Source organism: Prosopis cineraria, unplaced genomic scaffold (assembly GCF_029017545.1).
Source record: "Prosopis cineraria cultivar Desert tree isolate PC_DT_omini unplaced genomic scaffold, ASM2901754v1 PC9, whole genome shotgun sequence".
Taxonomy (NCBI): Eukaryota; Viridiplantae; Streptophyta; class Magnoliopsida; order Fabales; family Fabaceae; genus Prosopis; species Prosopis cineraria.
The window spans coordinates 14,802,302-14,821,962 of NW_026555340.1; the positions used below are offsets into that span (position 1 = coordinate 14,802,302).

A 19,661-nucleotide genomic window follows, 5' to 3' on the forward strand; every position below is an offset into this window, starting at 1 on the left:
ATTTGCCATGTTGTGAGGCACTAACCCTTCTACTAGATCTAACCCCCATTGATTCTTGTGTCATTTTATCATATCAAAGATTATGCTATTATATTAAAGGAAACTAAGAGTGAACATAAGCCTAAATCAGAGAGTTGCCAATGGGCTTATCATTCACGAACACTGTATAGAACACACTAGAATTTCCAATTCTTTGAATTGGGAAATTTTGGAAGCACTAGAGTATTTACTTGCACTGTATCTATAATAGAATATTATGAAGTATGAATACTTTAAAAAAGTAAATGTATCCATATTTGTATCTAATGTGCATCCGATACAATATTTGTAAGATATTTCTACATACGTATTCCATAATATTTGTAATGTGATTTTTTTTCAATAATTTTTTACTATATCACTTAAAAAATTAAAAAAAAAACACTTATGATCTGTTTGGTTCACAGAATGAGTGAAAATAAAATGTAATGTAATGTTGATTACATGATATTTGTTTGGTATGACTTTAAGAAAATATATTTTTTTTATATTTAATAAAGTACGATCTGATGTTAAAAGATCATAATATCCTTAAGCAAATAAGGAAATTCCAATACTCCTATCGTTCTTTTTCCCTCTTCCAGGTGCAAATTACACAATCATACCCCTGATACAAATTTCACAAACACACCCCATCATTATCTTCCTCTTCCTTCCAGATTCATACTTTGCAAAACATAAATAAGAAGCATCGAAGAGGAACGTGATATGGCTGTCATCTTAGGCAAAGGCTTCCATTGATGAGATCAAAGGCCAGGGATCATAGACCATGGAGGGAGGTCGACGACCTTGACGCCGATGATAGTGACGATGCGATGGGATGCCGACAAGTATAGTGAAGGTGTGCAGTTAGAAGGAGAGGGAGGTAGGTATGAGTGAATGAGGAGGGTATTGTGGTAAAAAGGTGGTGGGAATGGGGATTACATAGGTCTAATAATATAATCCTCATTACAACATTTAAGGTAATTTCCTTTACATAATGTAATCCTCATTACATTACCTTGCACCGACCAAACATTGTGAATGGGGGAAATGCATTAGGATTACTTGTAATCTTGATGCAAGGAATTCAACCAAACGGGCCATTAATATATTGATTGATTGTCATAAATATCCATATATTATATAAAAATTTTTGTTTAAAAATCAAAATACCTATGCCTATATCATAAAATGTTGAAATATATATTATAAATATTCTCATACCTGAATTCTAAAATTTTAAAAATTTGCCGTATCACCGTATCATACAGTATCATATTGGATACTCGTACCCGTATCAATACAGCCTAAACTCAACCTTAATTTGCTATTATTGATTTTCTAAAAATATTTTGATTTTCTCATACTAAACCAAACCACCACCCATACCAATGAAAGCAACAAAGAAATTGTCAATTAATGACGGTTTATTTTTGCTTCCATGTCATATAATGACAGGTGTTTGATAAAAAATCCAGACACTGAAGAAGTCTAGTTGCGGCGCTACAATAACAGATATTCACAGTACCAATATCAGTAAATCAGCATATAAGTGTGTCAATTTATGCATGATCTAGAGTCCCCTTATCCATATCAGAAAGAAAAAAAAACAAAAACAAAGAAATTATCATTGTATAAATCCATAATACTAAAGAAGTCTACCCGTAGACTGCAATAACACATGACATTCACAGCCCAACATCAGTTCCACAGTGGATCACGTGTCAATTTTTGCATGTTCCTAGAAAATTCATCTCAAAGCCACCAAGAGAATTTTGCTTTATATAAAATAAGCTTTTCTTTCTTGTAACACGAAAGAAACTAACATGATTGCTTTTCTTCACTGGCCGTGCAGACATGGGAAGAAACAAAAAGATGAGAATTGTTTCATTATCAACTAGAGTACCAAAATACAAAGTTGCTGTAGCCATTATTACTGGCTCATCTCGGTGTAAACATAAACTGGCTCATCTTGAAATGTGGCAGTCAAAGTACACTAAAGTTGGCCTTGACTCCAACGTGCCATGCAAGAAGCAGACATATTGAGCTCCATTATCAGTTTAATCAAGAGAACACAAGCACACTCCTCAATCTTTTCTCTACGGTCAGAAACCAATTTTCAGATCTAATCTCTTATTCCCTTCTTTCTACTCTTCTAATTCCATGCTTCTTATCCAACTTCTTTGCTTTCCAAGCTTTAACATCTACGGCTTGAATGGGGAGATGCTGCTATTCAGAGGATATGGCAGATTTACAGAGTCAGGAAAGGGACACAAGGTGAGGGGGTTATTTTGAAGGTTCTTATTTTCTTTTGATTCATACACAAATAGATCATGACGAGTAAATAAGATCTACAAAACTCGAATTTACAATGCATATCATTCAAATTAGAGTTGTAATTGTAGAGAAATTTTGCCAACTCAACTATAAAGTTACAAATGTTAACTGAGAAAAATGGCGTCAGAATTGAAACTCCCATTCCTTCCTCTATGCTGACTCTTGTAAGCTGCTAATAATGCCTCTACATCATAGCTAAACTTGAAAATATACTCCTGCAAGAATTTCCCCTCCGGCAATAGTAGCACTTTAAGAAAACTTGGATTCTTCTTATGTAACTCTTTTGAGATTAGGAGTTGCAAAACCCTCCATCGAGGAATCACCCTTTTCTCCAAGCTTAACGTCAAAATCACAGGGTTCTTAACAAGCAGTGACTTAGGCAGCATAATTTTACCAAAGCACGCTTGAATTCCAAATTTTAGATTCTTCTCAGATCGATGAAGCAACGAGGGAGCCTTTCTAAGCATTTGCATGGTCTCTTGTTTAGAAAACCCGCAACTCTGAATTGACTCCAACTTTTTGTTAAACGTATCAAAGCTTAAGCCACTAATTGCCAGGACCGCATGTACCAACATTCTTGAGTGTATGCAGAAACCCATGTTTACAGCCCGTGAAACATAGCTTCGAAGCACGGACTCTCGCATGACAAAAAGGCGAGCATGTTGTACGCATAAATGTGAAAGCTGAGACCCAACGATCCCACAACTCTGGAAGAAAGAAGCATTGCGCAAAATCTTTCTGTGGTCTTTGATTATCCAACTCCCATCTCTGCGAAGCAACTTAATCAAATCTTCCTCTACATTAACTATTTTCCTAATAGCCTCCACAGAGGGCACCAACGTTTTATTCAAACTCAACATCAAAAAAATTGGATTCTTGGACAGAAGCTTAGCCAATTCAGAGCCCTGAAACCCTAGCAGCTTAAGGTACTCAATTTTCGGCTTCAGGGTTTCATCGACACGCAAGAACAATATTTCGGGTTGAACACCAATCATGGATAGAATCTGCGATTCAGAAAGTCCAATCTGTTTCAAATAATTTACCGCTGTCCTTGGATGCGGAGGGCACCTAGCCTGAGATAGTCGTTTTGAGAGTCGAACTGAGATTTAGAGAATTTGAAATTGGTGTTTAGGTAATCAATGATGGAAATGTGTTCTGCTGAGGCTTGGGTCAGGGAAGAAACAAGAGTAGAGAACCGAGAGAGAAAGGATCTCGACAAATTGTTGATAGAATATAATTGCATTGCTCTACAACAATGCAAACTCATTCTCAAGAAATACCCTGATAACTCCGAAAATGGCAGAAGGAAAGAGAATATATCTACCTTAATTCAAGCATTGGGCATACCTCAAAGAGAGATTGGACTTGAAGCTTGAGTGGCAACGAGATGTTAGTTTGCATTGCAATGCGAAGGGCCTCGGATTTGCGACGCATTCAAATTTCTCAATTTCTGATTTGGAATCGAGGATTTTGCGCGCCTTCATTTGAGTATTTTTGGTTTTTGATACACTCATTTGAGCTCTTCGAGCTGAGGTTTAATGTTTCCGAAAGCAAAAATGAGATTGACCAAAAAAACAAAAATGAGAGCATCAAGAATGTTTTTTGTATTAAAATTGCAAAACAAAAATTAGAATAAATTTAAGTTTATAAATTAGTGTTAGGATAACAGTTAGTAACTTTAACATGATTTATATATAGATAGTTTTTTTTTAAATCAATTTGATAAACATAAACTTATTTGAACAATAAAATAAAATAAAAAGTTTAGATATGTAATCACAGAAAAATATATGAATTTTAGAAAAAATCGCACTAGAATCCTGTGTAGCAATTTTGTTGCAAAAATTATTAAAGGATTCTTATTTTTACATTGCTTATGGGAGAATTTAAATGTACTCCTCTAATTCTATTTATTGAATAGAGAAAAAAGATTAATTTTAATCTTATCATCATTATCATTATATATATTAATAGTTTTATGTTCATGTCTTATGTGATTTATGTTCAGGAAGCTAGGCTTTGTTGTTAGTTTGTAAATAGATTTGGATTAAAGTTTTAAATATTTATAAATAAACTTGAAGGCTAGTCACAATATATATGTGTGTGTGTATATATATATATATATAACATATATATTTATATATGTAGTTTACTTTAAAATATGATTTTAAATATATATTGATGGATTAACATCTTATTTTATGTAATCAAATTTTATCTTATTTAATTTGAAGATGTATTGACTTAAATTTTAAAAATGGATTCAATTTTAAATTTTGAAATTCAAAGTTACTCATAATAATTATTTATACTAAATATAATTTAATTTTGAAAGCTATTTCAATTATTTAAATTGATATCATGTATAAAATATTTTAATGAGAGGTTGTGAGAAAATTATTAAATTGACTAACCAATACTTATTTTAATATGCAGTTATTTTAATATCACATGTTATTTTGTGTATATTTTAAATTATGACATGTGTTCTTTTTTGAATACTCTAAATCAATATATTCTTTTTTCTATCTATCTAAGTTTAAAAAAATATATAGTTGATAATATTAACATAATTTCATAGATCTTAAAAAATTCTATTTGAATTTCAAAAACTTAAAACAGTCATGAAGATCTATAATTTAAATAAAATTATCAAATTCAAATCAAATTTTTCTTCCATTTAGATATTATACCAATTACAAATAAGTGACGCTGCATACTATTTTCTTTTCACATTTATAGATTTGATTAAGGGTTAAAGAGCAATGTCACTCTAAACGCTAATAAAAATTAATTTTAAATGTTAGTTGAACAAGAAATTATTGTAAAAAATCTAAAAATATAGACAAGGACCAAAAAATATAAAAAAGGACCAAGAAATTTTCTCTGTCTCTTTTTATATTTTTTAAGGTTTTTTAATAATTTTTTAGTTAACTAATAATCAAAGTTATCATTAATTAACTATAGGAGTAATATTATACTATTTTTAAAGATTGAGGGGGGACATGACATCAAAAATAAATTAGAGTATCAGATGCTTTTAGACCTATAGTTCAAGAGCAAATTTATAATTTAACCTTTAATTAATTTTGTAAAATCCTTGAGTCTTTTTTACATGACTGATTTATATAAATATAAGATTTTATTTTGGTATTCTTTCAGTGATTTTATATTTTGAAAATCAAGTTTGATGGTTAAGTTTTGAATATGTTTAAACTCAATTTTAAGTATATGTATATAAAACAAAAAGACGATGGTTACAATATATCTTCTAAAAATAATATTTTTTTATCCATCTTCATCTATAGTTAAATCTTTAAAACTCAAATTATTGTGAAATATTAGAATTTGATAAACTTTCATAAAATTCAATAATTTCATAAGGTTAAGATATTGATTGTTTTTTGTGTAAAGTTTGAAATTAAAAATACTCAAAATTTTCAATTAAATAATGTTATTTATATTTGCTCATTAAAAATAGTATAATTAATTTAATGATATTTTTACTTAAATAATCATTTTATTTAATTAGTAAATATTGAGATTTAAAATTTAAATATGTTATCAAAATAAGTTAAAAATGTAAAACATATCGACCAATTTAATATATAAAAAATTATCTTTACAACATATCTTTGATAAATTAATTCTCCCAAATTAATCATAACTTTGAGGAGTATTTAAAATTTTGGCAATGCTATAATTTGAGTAGAATAAGTTAATATTATTGTTCAATATATTCAACTATTTTAGATTGCCAATATAATGTAGTTAATAATAAAAACACTTTAAATTCTTAATAAAAAAGTATTTAACTTTAAAATTTGAATTTTAAGCTAGATAAATTAAAATTTCAATATATGATGATTAGAAAATATTTTCAATTTTAATTTGAATTTTTATCCATGTATATATTATAATAATTAAAAAAAAGAATACATTGACTTCTCATCTAATTTAATTTAATTAAATATACATCCTTTTTATTTTTAAACATACACAAACCTTCCCTAGAATTAATAATTAATAGTTTTAAAACAAAAATCTCCTTTCTATTTTAAATTTTTATTTCCATTCACCCAATTGTTAATTGACTATTAAGTCATATATTGGATCAAAACAACCTATTTAAATGTAGATGTTATCTAGCAACCATCCAATATATCTAAAAAAGTTTAATGCACATATTTTTTTAAATGTTTTATTCATATTTTAAACTTTTAGTTTTGAAAACTTATTTTTAAATTATTTTTTAAAATATAACTACACAAGTTGTCTAAAATAGTATTTTAAACATGTATATATAAAAAGCTTGATGAAATAAGGAAGTAATGCATAATGAAAATAAATTAGTCAGTATAATTTATGTTTATTTTTCTTTAAATTTTATTAGTTTGATCACAAAATTTCTAAACTATTTATTTTAAAAATTTCACATTTAATTATTTAAAGTTCCTTAACTTGAGGAGGGGACAGAATATGCATATACATTATAAGGGAAAATTAACACTTTTAGATTTTTTAATATAATTAAAATTTAAAAATTAAAGTAATTTAAAATCTTTAGTTGAATATTCCCAATAGGGCTAAAAATTGGATTAAAGTATAGGTTTTAAAATCAAAGGGGAGGTTTGTGTTATTTCAGCAAAATGGAGGGAGAAGATTGTATTTTACTCTAATTAAAATATATGGCATTGGCTACCATTTCATTCTAGCTATATATTATACTAATTAAATAAGAAGATTTCTTTAACAAAGTGTTGGAACAAAATGATAAAGATTGGAAGAGGAAGGATTGAACAAACAATAAAAAATTATAAGCAGATTAGCTTGCAGGTTGGTAGGCTTGAGTTAAATGGTGTGAGCCAAAACTAGCCACATCTAATCGAGCTTCAGATTATGCAACCTAACTTGCCACTATTTGGCAAAGATTGACCTATAAGCTTAACTCATATTACTAGCTTTAATTGGAATTAAGAAAATACTACAATCTAATGGGAAAAGTCTCTGAGATTATGAGCTTATACTTTTACTTGACATGTTAGGTTTGGATGCAAGTGGAAAAAAATTAATAAGAAATGAACTAAATTATGATAGAGTTGCATTATATGATGAATTGATAAGATTGCTTTAGAGCTTAACTTTCGAGAAAAAGAAGATTTATGATGATGCCGTTGAATATGACTACGGAGATGTTTTTTTTTCATGTATGGATATGGTGGTGTTTGGAAGACATATGTTTGGAGAACACTTTTTGCTTCATTAAGATTTAGAGGTAAAATAGTTCTCAATATAATATGAAGTGGGATAGCCTACTAGGAGGACACACAACTCACTCAAATTTTGCATTCCTCTTTCTATGACTGAAGACACTATGCATAGCATGAAACATAGGAGCAACCATGCTAAATTATTATTTCACATATCATTGATCATATGAGATAAAGCTCTAATGGCACACAAGTTTTGTCTTGAAGCTCTTGATAGATGCCTTAAGGATATTCTAAAGTTAAGTAGCTATTATCTAGTAATCTTCCTTTTGAAGGAAAAGTTCCTATGTTTGGTGGAGATTTTAGGAAAATTTGGCCTTCCTGTTATTTTAGGTGGGTCAAGAGAAGACATTGTTTTTGTAACTATTAACTTTTTATTTTCGGACCATTGTCAACTTTTAACACTAACAATACACATGAGACTTCTAGAAACAAATAACAGAGTATCTATTAGTGTTCTTTAGAATTTTGCTGATTAGATTATCTCAATTGATGATGAAACTGTTGCTATAACTAATGAAGAATTTATGGATATTAAGATACTAGCTGATTTCTTACAGGATGATTAAGATAATCATAAAATCTATTATTAATTCTATTTTCCCAAATTTCCTTACCAATATATAGAATTCTTCATATTTTAAAGATAGGGCTATGTTAGCTCTTATGTAGGTTGTAACTGAAGAAGTAAACAAGTACATGTTATTTTTACTTCATGAGAGAAAGTTGTATACACAAGCTTTGATGATGTTATTAAACATGGTGGAGATATGAATTCACTTAATGACTTACACTTTACACATTTTCTAAATTAAATTATAGTGTCAAGCCTCTTGAATTATCAAATAAGGCTTAAAGTAGGTACAACCAATTTTAATGTGAATCGAAACATTGATAAGTTTACAGATTATGCAATGATACACATCTTATAATTACACAAGTTAGAAAACATGTTATTGAAGCCCAATAAATGTTTGGATCAATCGCAGAGATAAAAGTATGTATAACCAAGTATTGCTATGTGTCTATCTGATTTAAGGTTGTCATTTATTATGATAAGGAAGCAGTTTCTCATTATGTTAGGCTTCGCAATGCCCATTAATAAGAGCTAGGATTTGATCCCGTGTCATGTTGGTTTGTACATAACTCATCCTATTTTTCACAAATGACCAATTATATATTGTTGTTTCTCGTGTTCAAAGCCTGAAAAGTCTAAAAATATTAGTTCTTGATTAGGATAGTCACTATATAAATATAACTTTTAATGTCATTTTTAGGGATGTCTTCAATAATTTGACTTAAATAATTATAAAATTTTGTTAATTTATCTCCCATCGTATATCCATTTACACAATATGTATTTAATTTTTACCATTTTCTTTTCTTTAATATGTATATATAATATTAATGATTATAATTGTATAGCTCCACTGCGTATATAATGATATATATGGATAAAATATCTTCTACAAATTATTCTTTCAAACCTATTTATAAAAACTATAGTAAAACCCATTCATCACACGATTACTTTACTAGTTTATTATATGGTAAGATTATGAGCTTCTTTTGAAGATTTAACAACTGCTTAGTTGTGATTGGGAGATCCAGTTGCAACATGTTCGATGTGAATGGAATAAAACAACGGATTGGCTTGCCAAACAAGAGCTTACTGTGGTGCCTAGATTGCAATTAATTTCTTCTCCTTCAAGTGAGCTTGTTAGTCTTATTAATTTTGATTTTCTTGATAAGGGTTAGTTTAGGTAGTTTTTTACTACTCATCTGTTATTAAAAAAAAAGAATTATTTAAGGTATAAAATATTTTTTATATGATTGAAATATTTTAAAGCATGAGGGTGTCTAGTAAAAATATTTTGCTTTACCCTAAAAAATGTGTTGTGTCAAAATTGTTAGCCTTATTTTATAAATGCCAACAAGTTTTTGTGTTGAGATGTATAGAGGTAAATTAATTAAAAGGAGACTACTATTTACATGAGGGCAAAGTTTAAAACTTTGTGGGGTTTGAAACAAGCATTATGATGGAGTCACAAAATTTAATTATTTATCTAATATAAATAAATGTATTTTGAAATAGGTGCATGACTTATTTAATTATATGGTCATAAACATTCATTGGTGTGATTGTGAATAATAAATTTTTTATATGTATTATGGTCCATATGAGATCAATAGAATATTTTCTAAATTATGGAATTATTAATAGTGGATCCCCATCACGTAAAATACATGAATGTTAATGTAAGAAGATCCACGAGTGAGTATTCACCCTTTTAGTGGTGATGGAAACAAATATAATAATTACTTTAAAATTGAAGGCTAAATTGTGAAAAATCTCCTTAGTAATTATTTTGGTATAAATCTGACACTTATTGTTGATGAGCATTTCTATGATAAAAACATATTATTAAAAAAATAAAAATGAGATGATTTTATTGCTCAATCTATGTATGTATGCATATGCAAAATTTTGAAAGCTTGTTGCATGAATCAATGTTAATCCCATGACATATATTGTGTGAAAATTGAGCATATCAAGTGTAGTCTCATAAGAGGATAAGATAAATAAGTATTTGAGGAATAAAATAAATGTTGGTATCATTTATAATGAATTTCTATTGTATTAAAATAATACAATGATGTTAATTTAATTTTATATTCAGATGAGGAAGAATTCATTGGGAGTCAAATAAAATATTATGTGTGTCAGAGTTTATTACTCTAAAGTTAGAAAATAATAAAGCTAGGTAGTTGAGAAACTTTTTAGTGAATATTATGTTGAAAGTAAAACCACACAAATTGTGTTGTTAGTGTTAACACTTAAAATAAAAACAAATAAAGTAGGATAATTAATAACATTCTATAAGTAAATAAATAAGAGAAGTAGAGCTGATGTATACAAATATATAATGAAATTTGTAAGTGTATAGTTCATAAAATAGTGTGTGATAAATCAAGATCACAGAGAATCAAGTTAATTGATAATTAAGTAATAAATTTCTTATTTTCATTTAAGTTACAAAAAATAAAATTTGGACTTGATATTGAAAAATTAAAATTAAAATTATATAAATGTGCTAAAATTGAAGTTTTAACAACCACGAATAATCAAGGCAATTTAGGGTGGCTAATCCTTTCTTCAATTTATGGAGCATGTAATTACCTAAATAAATTCACTTAATATTAATCAATTAATCTAGACTATTAATAGAAATAATTATCTTCTGATTAATTACACCATTCTTTTGAATTAGTATGTTATTTCTAACACAAATACCCAAAATGCAAAAAGTACAAATTCACTTTAATGTATCATATCAGTCTAATAGGCATATTCCTATCCTATTAGCATATTAGAGTAAATTCTAATCTAACATTACTTAATTTAATAGTCTAATTTAGATTTTTCTTTTTCAAGGCAAAATCCAAACCCCCAAATTCACACTCAATGATAGCTAAACATTAAATAGATATATAAGTACAAGATTAAGTAAACAAAAGTAATATAAAACTCAAATAAATGGTTCAAACATACTCTAATTGAAGAATCAGTTTATAACTATCCTAGATTAAGAGAAATTCAACCACACATGACTATAATGATAGTAAATATTAGCAAAATATATAGCAAAGTAAAGAGAAGAAGAAGAAGAAATGCTTAATTGTAGTAGTCTTGAGCTAAACCCTTGATTTCATATTAAACCCAAGCTTTTCAAACTTTCCTTTAGCTTTTTTTCTTCTCCTTAAACATTCTACAACTGTTGGAATGAGGAATGGTTGAAAACAAAGTTTCCAAGCCCTAAAAATTCACTGAAGAATAAAATTGTACATTTTATTAAAATTCCACTACAGTGCACTAAAATACATTTTCATTGTAGTGAACATGAGCTGTGAAGACTTTCTTTTTAGATTTACTTCTTTAGACTTGGGCTTTGAAATTTTCACTTTTAGGCCTATAAATTGAGCCTCCTTACATGTATATAACTCATAATTAATGCTAGAATTGGTCTACTATCCATTCTCGCACATAATCATTCACTTAGTCATATTTTTACTAATAAATTTAAGGAAATAACTTCCAATTGCACTAAAACACCAATAAATTCAGTAAAATATTGAAAGTTATCAAGGGCAGTTTCGATATTAACTTAAATGAGGGCAATTTTGTTATTTTTTTCATAAATTTAATATCAAATTAGTACCTCTAAACTATAGTGAAATTTAAAAAATTTAATGGCTTTGGATTTAAGTAAATAAGGTCCAAGAGTCTTTATTGAAATTCTTCCTAATAATAAAGCTGAGTAATTGAGAAACTTTTTAGTGAATATTGTATTGAGAGTAAAACCAAGACAAATTGTGCCATCAATGGCTTTAGTTCAGTTATTAATGAATATTGTAGTAATTAAATTTTTTATGTGAGACTTGTATGTAATTTTTCTTAAAATACATCACAAATCAACATTTGGTCCCAAGAATAATTCAACGCCTTTAATGGCATTAATTATTTATAAAAACCAATAATGCTGGAAGAAACCGAATATGATATTATTGACAATGCCTCATGAGCACCTCTTAAAATACACATCCAGCATACTCTATAACTCAATTTTCGTCTCTTAATGTGCAGAATTGGATAATTTGGAATACTAAGAACAAGGAAGGTAGTAGTTTAACTATAAGGAAAATTCCCTGGCAGAGACTCTTTGTCTAAGCATGTTAGAATATATGGAAAGCTAGATGCAAGAAGATCTATCTGAAGACAATATTCTAGAAAGCAACATTTCCTTCTCTTGTACTAAGGAAATTATCAACGATCTTAAGCTTTAATCTAAGGTCAACTACTTGAACAAGAAGGGCAATAGACATGAAGCTAAATGGAGCCCTCCTGAATTTGATTGGGTTAGACTTGACATTAATGGCTCAGTTAATACTAATGGTGCTGCTACCTGTGGGGGCATTATTAGAGATGATAAAGGAAATTGGATTAAGCGATTTGTGAAAAACAATGGATACTATTTAAGCACTACAGCTGAACTCTAGGAAATTTTGAAGGTCTCAAACTCTATTGGAATGAGAATCTTCCTAAGATTAATGTTCACTCTGATTCCTTAGAGGCTTTATCGCTCATCAATAATAACTACTATGATAATCACCCTCTCTCTATAATTATAAAAAATATTAAGGACCTCATTATGAGAAACTAAGTGCTCACTTTTGATCATGTCTATAGAGAAGCTAACAAATGTGTTGATCTTCTTGCTCATATGATGCCTTATCATAACTTTAATATCTGTATTTTTTATAACTTGTCCCATAAATGTAATAGCCTCATGGATATAGATATGACAGAATATTAGTCTCTTGCACAAGTTTCTCGTGGCCTTGTATTAAAAAAAAGCATGAATGCATGTATCGAACACATGGATATACATACATACATGACAGAATATTAGTCTCTTGCATAGGTTTTCCATGGCCTTGTACTAAAAAAAGCATTAATGATGTATCGAACACATGGATATACATACATATACATGTGCGAGCGCGTGCGCGCGTGCGTGTGTGAAAAGCATATCATAACCTGTATACTAATCAATCATATATATTCACCTTCTTAAAATAAAACATATCTGCATCAAACTAATTCAAACTCTTGCTCCCACAACTGGGAACTATTTAAAAATATGTGCATGATTTAGTCAATCAAAATAAGACATTATAGGGAAATACTTAGATAGACCGAGTACACTATATCATTTGTGATCTATCTAATAAAAACATAACATTTAAATTCATTAAATATAAATTGATTCTGATATTAATGAAAGCAGATAGAGAAGTCAAATGTGTATTCTATTTTAAAAATAAAATCAATTAAAAAATATCACATAAGATTTTATTTAAATCACTTGAAGTATTTTAATTGAACAAACTATAAATGATGTAATGTACCTGGTCTACCTAAGAATTTTTTTGTATTATACCTGACCCATTTAGCTACAGCCCTAAATGGAGTTTTAATATTCAGGATATTGTTCTGCATCAAACCCCTTATATGTTATTCTTACTTTGTCTCTTCTATTGTAGCTGTTGGTACATTACTTGTTTGAAACTCTTTCATAAATCTCTAGTAAATCTCATCAATAGAGAAAAAAGGTATTTTAGCCAACATTTTGGCTATGAGTGTAGTGGGTCATTTTCTCTTTGGAGCATTTGACGTTACTACAGCAATACCAATGATGGTGATGGAGAAGGGAGCATGCTTGAGTCCAGTTTGACAAGCACTAAAGCAACATGGTCTGCATGATCTGGATTTTAAGATTTTATTTTTATATTTTTATTTTATATTTATTATAAAAATCATAAAATCTATCTTATCATTAATTTGAACAATATAAATTTAATATGGATGGTCTAATTTAATATTTATTTTTATAATTTTTATAAATTGACTATCCAGATATACTTCGAACAATTTAGATTTAAAATTTTTAAGTTGAGTTTTTCTTAATATTTTTAAAGTTTCAGTTTGAAGATTATCTTTATCTTATTAATATTAAATTAGATCATTCAAATTAAATTTGTATTGTCCATATTAATAATAAGTTAGATTTATTAAAATTTTTATAATTTTTTATAATAAATATAAAATAAAATATTAAAATCTGGATAGTTCAGATACTCCTTAAGTGATAAGCACTTGATGAGCACCTAAACCAAACACGAGTTCTCTCATAGTTCTGTCGGTTCTACCATAAAGTTATTGCTATGATAGATTGTATGAGCCACCCTCAGGTTGGAGACCCATTTGGGATACACCTTAAGAGACCTGATTATTTCTCTTTATGAGACAAAAATATAGAAGAATTTTGGATGGCACTCCAAACAAAGCACTTCACCAAATCTTCATTCATGAACTTTCTAAACACAGGAAGTTGTGATCTCAGGTTGTCATTCAAACATTTTCAAATTAAACTCATTTTCTCTTTCTAGATCTTCCTTGCTAATATTGAAAACAGAAAACAAAAATCAGAGGCAAAATAGAAAATAGGGGCATGTTTGGTTTTTGTTTTTATTTTTTGTTTTTAAAAACTATTTTGAAATAAAGTTTTCAAAATTGTTTTTAGAACAAAACAAAATGAAAATCCTTTTAGTTATGATAGTGATTGTTATTGGTAGTTAATGGTGATAATTTATAATAAAAATTACTCAAGGTAACTATAATTTTTAATAATCAAATGTAATATATTTTGAGAATAAGAAAAATAAAATGAAAACAATTTAAAGTTGTTTATATTTTTTTGGTTTTCAAAAACAAAAAATGAAAACAATTTTTGGAAATAATTAAATGAAAAACACTTATCCAAACAAATTTTTAAATTTTTCTTTTTTCAAAAATAAGAAACAATTTTTAAAAATAGAAAACAAACAAGCCCTATGACTTAGCTCATTTCATTTGCAAACAGCCAAACAAATTGGAGAAACCTGATCACAAGATCAACAAGCTGAAAAATTAGCTTTTAAGATTGTTGGCAAAAGCAAGTAAAATATAGTATGAGTTGTGCCTAAGAACACTATCCTTAATAGTTATTTCATCACATTGAGTGGATCGCATGGCAACTTTCTACAAAAAGTAGGGACATAGGTAATTGCACAGATGAAATAGTGTGATAGGAAATGAGAGAAAGTCCAAAAGCCCAAAGGCTTTTGTTGAACATGTCACAAGTACTACCTTTTATATTAAAAAATTAGGCAATAAAACTACCTTAATCACAATTAAAAGTTTGTTATGAAAATAATAAGGTTAGATAAAGAGATTTGAGTAAAGGGTTGTGGTAATTAATATTATTTATTTACAAATAACTCCTTTTAGAATATCCAAGATATTTTATAATATCCAACACTTATAGGGAATTTTACTATTTTTTCTGTTTATCTTTACCTTTCTATTCTTATTAAATACCAAAAAAATTATTAAAAATGCTTTTTTGTCCTTATTAAGGGTATATGTGAAAAATTATTAAATTTTATGACAAAATTAATGAGGTTTAAGATTTTTCTTGATCGCAATAAAATATGTTAGAAATGACTTATAAATAAGATTAGATTCTTATGCTTGGGAAAGCACATATTGTCTATTGCTAAAATTTAAAAACAACAATTAACATTAACAAATTATGATGTATTATAGTACAATTTAATCATTGAAAAACAACTTACAATTATTAGAAAACATCTAATGAATATTTTGAAATATCTCTTTGTATATCACATTGTTTGTGGTAGTCTTTAGTCTCCTATTACTATCATGAATTAATATCTTCAATCCTTCCACCTTTTTCACTCTAGAAAGTGTAACATATAGTTGTCCATGAGTGAATACTAGCCTAGGTAAATACAGTCCAACATATTGCAAAGATTGGCCTTAACTTTTATTGATTGTCATTACAAAGGACATTATAGGAAATTGTCTTTTCTACATATGAAATGGAAAACAACTCTCTAAAGGATTCATATCCATTTTGTATATCATCACCTTTTGATTAGGATTAGAACCATTCAATTTTATAGCTTCAATAACATTTCAGCCTATATTAGTGATACGTAAACTGGTGCCATTATACAATCCTGATGCTTGATCAATATTCCTTATCAACATGATTAGGGCTCCAAATTTAATTGTCAACTTGTGAGATGGAATTCATGAACTTTCAATAGTATTTAAGAACTTTATAGTGTATAAGTCATCAAATGAGTCATTATCTTGAGTTGACTTGCAAACAGAGTCTGAACTATAGAAATCAATAAATTCACCTAGAAGCAGTGTGCACATGAATTCATGAACTTGTTTAACACATTCAATTGGAGGTGCCAAGATTGCTCCATTATTGAAATAAAATTTATTGGAAAGGTTTGCCAATAACCCTGGATATGTCTAGGAAATAATGGCTTCAAGTGAAGTTGAGTAATCTACAATCAATAATTTCAATGGTATTTCAATCTCTACAATTCCATCATTTAGAAGTGATAAATTACCATCCCCAACATTCAAAAGCCACTTTGAAAATTTCTTTAACCTAGCTTTATTAATATCAGGTGAAGAAGAAGAAAGGCACATATTTTTTATAAGGTGAAAAAGTTTAAAATGATTCCATACATACGAAGCATTGATAGTAGAATTCACAATCTTAGCTCTCGGTGCTTTCAAAATGATAGGTAAGATTTAATGAAAATCACCACCTATAACCAAACATTTGTCACCAAAAGGTTTATCAGAACACATGATATCCTTTAATGAACGGTCAAAAGCTTCAATACGGTGCCTTTTTATAATGGGTGCTTCATCCTAAATGATCAATTTTGTCTTAATAAGTTGTTTTGCTATTGGCGATTTGTGCCTTATGTTGCACATTAAATCCTCATTGACATCAATATGCAGTTCATCTAGATGGTAGCAATGTTATTGCAATTCCACTTGAGGCAACCATTAAACAATTTCTCCTTTAGCACAAAACCATGATGTTAATGCATTCCACAGATATATTTTACCTGTACCACCATATCCATAAACAAAGAAGAAGCCTCCAGATAGTTGATATGTTGATTCAATAATACTTTTAAAAATTCTTTTTTGCTCAATATTTAATAAATGAATTATTTTTTGAGCCTTTGCAAACAATACAATGTGATCAAAATTCAACTGTTGTAAGATAAGATACTTGTTAAGACTTGTGACAGATGTTCCGTTGAGGATTGGAAGGGATGGATAGTCAGAAAGATTCTTTCCATTTATTTATAAAAGATTTTGAATCTTAAGTAGTGTAGCTTGTTGTTTGTCATGTTTTGATATGTAAACACCTATAATGACATCATTAGTTTGTTAAACATATAAATAATGAAAATTAAGAAACATGAAAAGTTATGAAATAATAATTAAATCATTAAATTAAATTTGAAAATTACTTGAAATAGTATGATCTTGTTGAGGTAAATATAACATATCTTTAGAGAGAATTTTTTATGTTTCATTCCAAATAATTTTAGGTTGAGATAAACAACAACATATCAGCATGCTAATAAACATCTTTTGTAGTTTGGTTCTAGAAGCCCAAATAGATATTCCTTAATGGCATTTACATATTCCTTGTCATCATCAACAAATCCCATTACATAACATGTAGCTTTAAACGTTGGGTATGTTACACCATTTATTGTTTTGATATTATCATAAGAAGTTGGACCCTTTACTTTTATTAGTAAAACATGAAGATAATATCTTCCTCCTGATGCCAGTGATGCATGACTAATGTGATCAACTGAGAAACCTTTTTTTCTTTCTCTTTATATCCTGAGCTTATAATCAAATATGAAATGCTAAGAAAATTCATTGTAAGTGAGTTTTTTTGCATCACCATTTGTTCAATTACATTCAAACTAATAAAGAAACATAGATTTGTTCACCCTTTGTTTGTTTAGTAATGATGAAACATCATCTTCTTAAGTAGATAGCACATTGTTCATTAGGAAGATAGAAGCTTAACCTTTCAATAGAGGGATACCTATGATGTATATCAAAACTAAAAAGACACTATGCTCCTTCACAGTAGAGATATGGTTGTTAATATTGATTGAGTTACAGTTTGCATAGATGTGTATAATAATGAAAACTTAAGTTTGATCAGACAAATTTGCAATCTAAGTATTGTTTGATCTCGTTAATGATTTGACAAGAATCATCACCTTTATTGTTATAAAATGCAGCAACAACTTTATGATTTCCTTTGCTCATGTATTTAAAAAATACTCGATAGATGTTGATTGATTGGTTTTTTCAATGTTAATATGAGCTTGAAACATATATAGCAAGTCTGAATTATAAGGAACAACAAATCAATTATCTAGATGTACATCATTTTTTCAATAGTTCATCTATCATTCCTTTTTCAATAAGTAGGATACCTGTCATCATCAATGATTGTTGCTTTGTTGTGTTTCTTTAGGAAATATTTACTACATTTGTTCTCTTTCATGCAAGGAGAATTAGGATTACTTCTACCACATGGACCATGCATCATGTACATTTTTACTAATTCATATAATAGTTTTGATGCTTCCTTGTCAGGGATCTCTGTTGCAATAATGTTATCAATATCCTTTGTATTTTTTAACTTACTCGTAGGATAAAGAAATAATAAAATATGAGTATGTGGTAGTCCTCTTTTTTGAAATTCTATTGTGTAGACCTTTGTAATATTTAAATTTTAATGAGCAAAGTAATAATATTTAGATAGTCTATACAGCACATGGTCAATGATAACATGATTACATCTATGCATATATTTGGTAATTAAAAGAAATCAAGACTTATTTACTTGCTCGAATTGTGCCAAACATTTTTGTTTCCTTGATTACTTTTAATAGTTGTTGTAGCTTAATCTTGAATATTTGCATAAAATGTCTAGTCTGTCTTATGGAAGCAAAGATTCTATTTTACAGAATTGTTTTATCTTAGGCCATGTAGGGTTACAGGTAAAAGTAATGAATGGATCAGGATATCTTACCTATCTACATATTGCCATTGCATCTTGGTAGTTTTGTATCATATATCTTGCTCCACCTGTAAAAGAAAATGGCAAAATGATACATTTATCAGTTCTAAAAGCATTTGTTTCACCACTTATGAGAGCATCAGATAATTCTTGGTATAAATCAACTCTAAGATCTTCTTGATGGGTTCTTATGTACTGCAGTTTTTGTGATTCCATCATTGCATAACCGTCCACGATGGATTGTTAAAGAAATTTAGAAGCATGTAGGAAAGTAGGCACCTTATAATTTCTCTTCATCAATTTATAGTAAAAGCACTCTCTTATTGTTATCTTCTTTCATTTTGTTATTGTGTCTAATGTGTTCTCCCTATGTTCAACATCATCTCTATAGCCATGTTCACTAAATAGATATAATGAAGGGTATTAAGGAGACAAGTATGAAGTATATAGCTCATTAATTCGTTTG

General features: G+C 28.5%; 1 protein-coding gene across 1 annotated transcript; it reads right to left on the reverse strand.

Moving 5' to 3' along the window:
• Positions 1-2,243: 2,243 nt before the first annotated feature.
• LOC129319592 (uncharacterized) lies at positions 2,244-3,792 on the reverse strand. The gene is made up of 2 exons (XM_054964690.1): positions 3,706-3,792; positions 2,244-3,431 (listed from the first exon to the last, which is right to left on the reverse strand). The coding sequence occupies exons 1-2, from the start codon at positions 3,790-3,792 to the stop codon at positions 2,463-2,465; spliced, it is 1,056 nt and encodes a 351-aa protein (XP_054820665.1). The 3' UTR covers positions 2,244-2,462.
• Between the last annotated feature and the right edge of the window lie 15,869 nt (positions 3,793-19,661).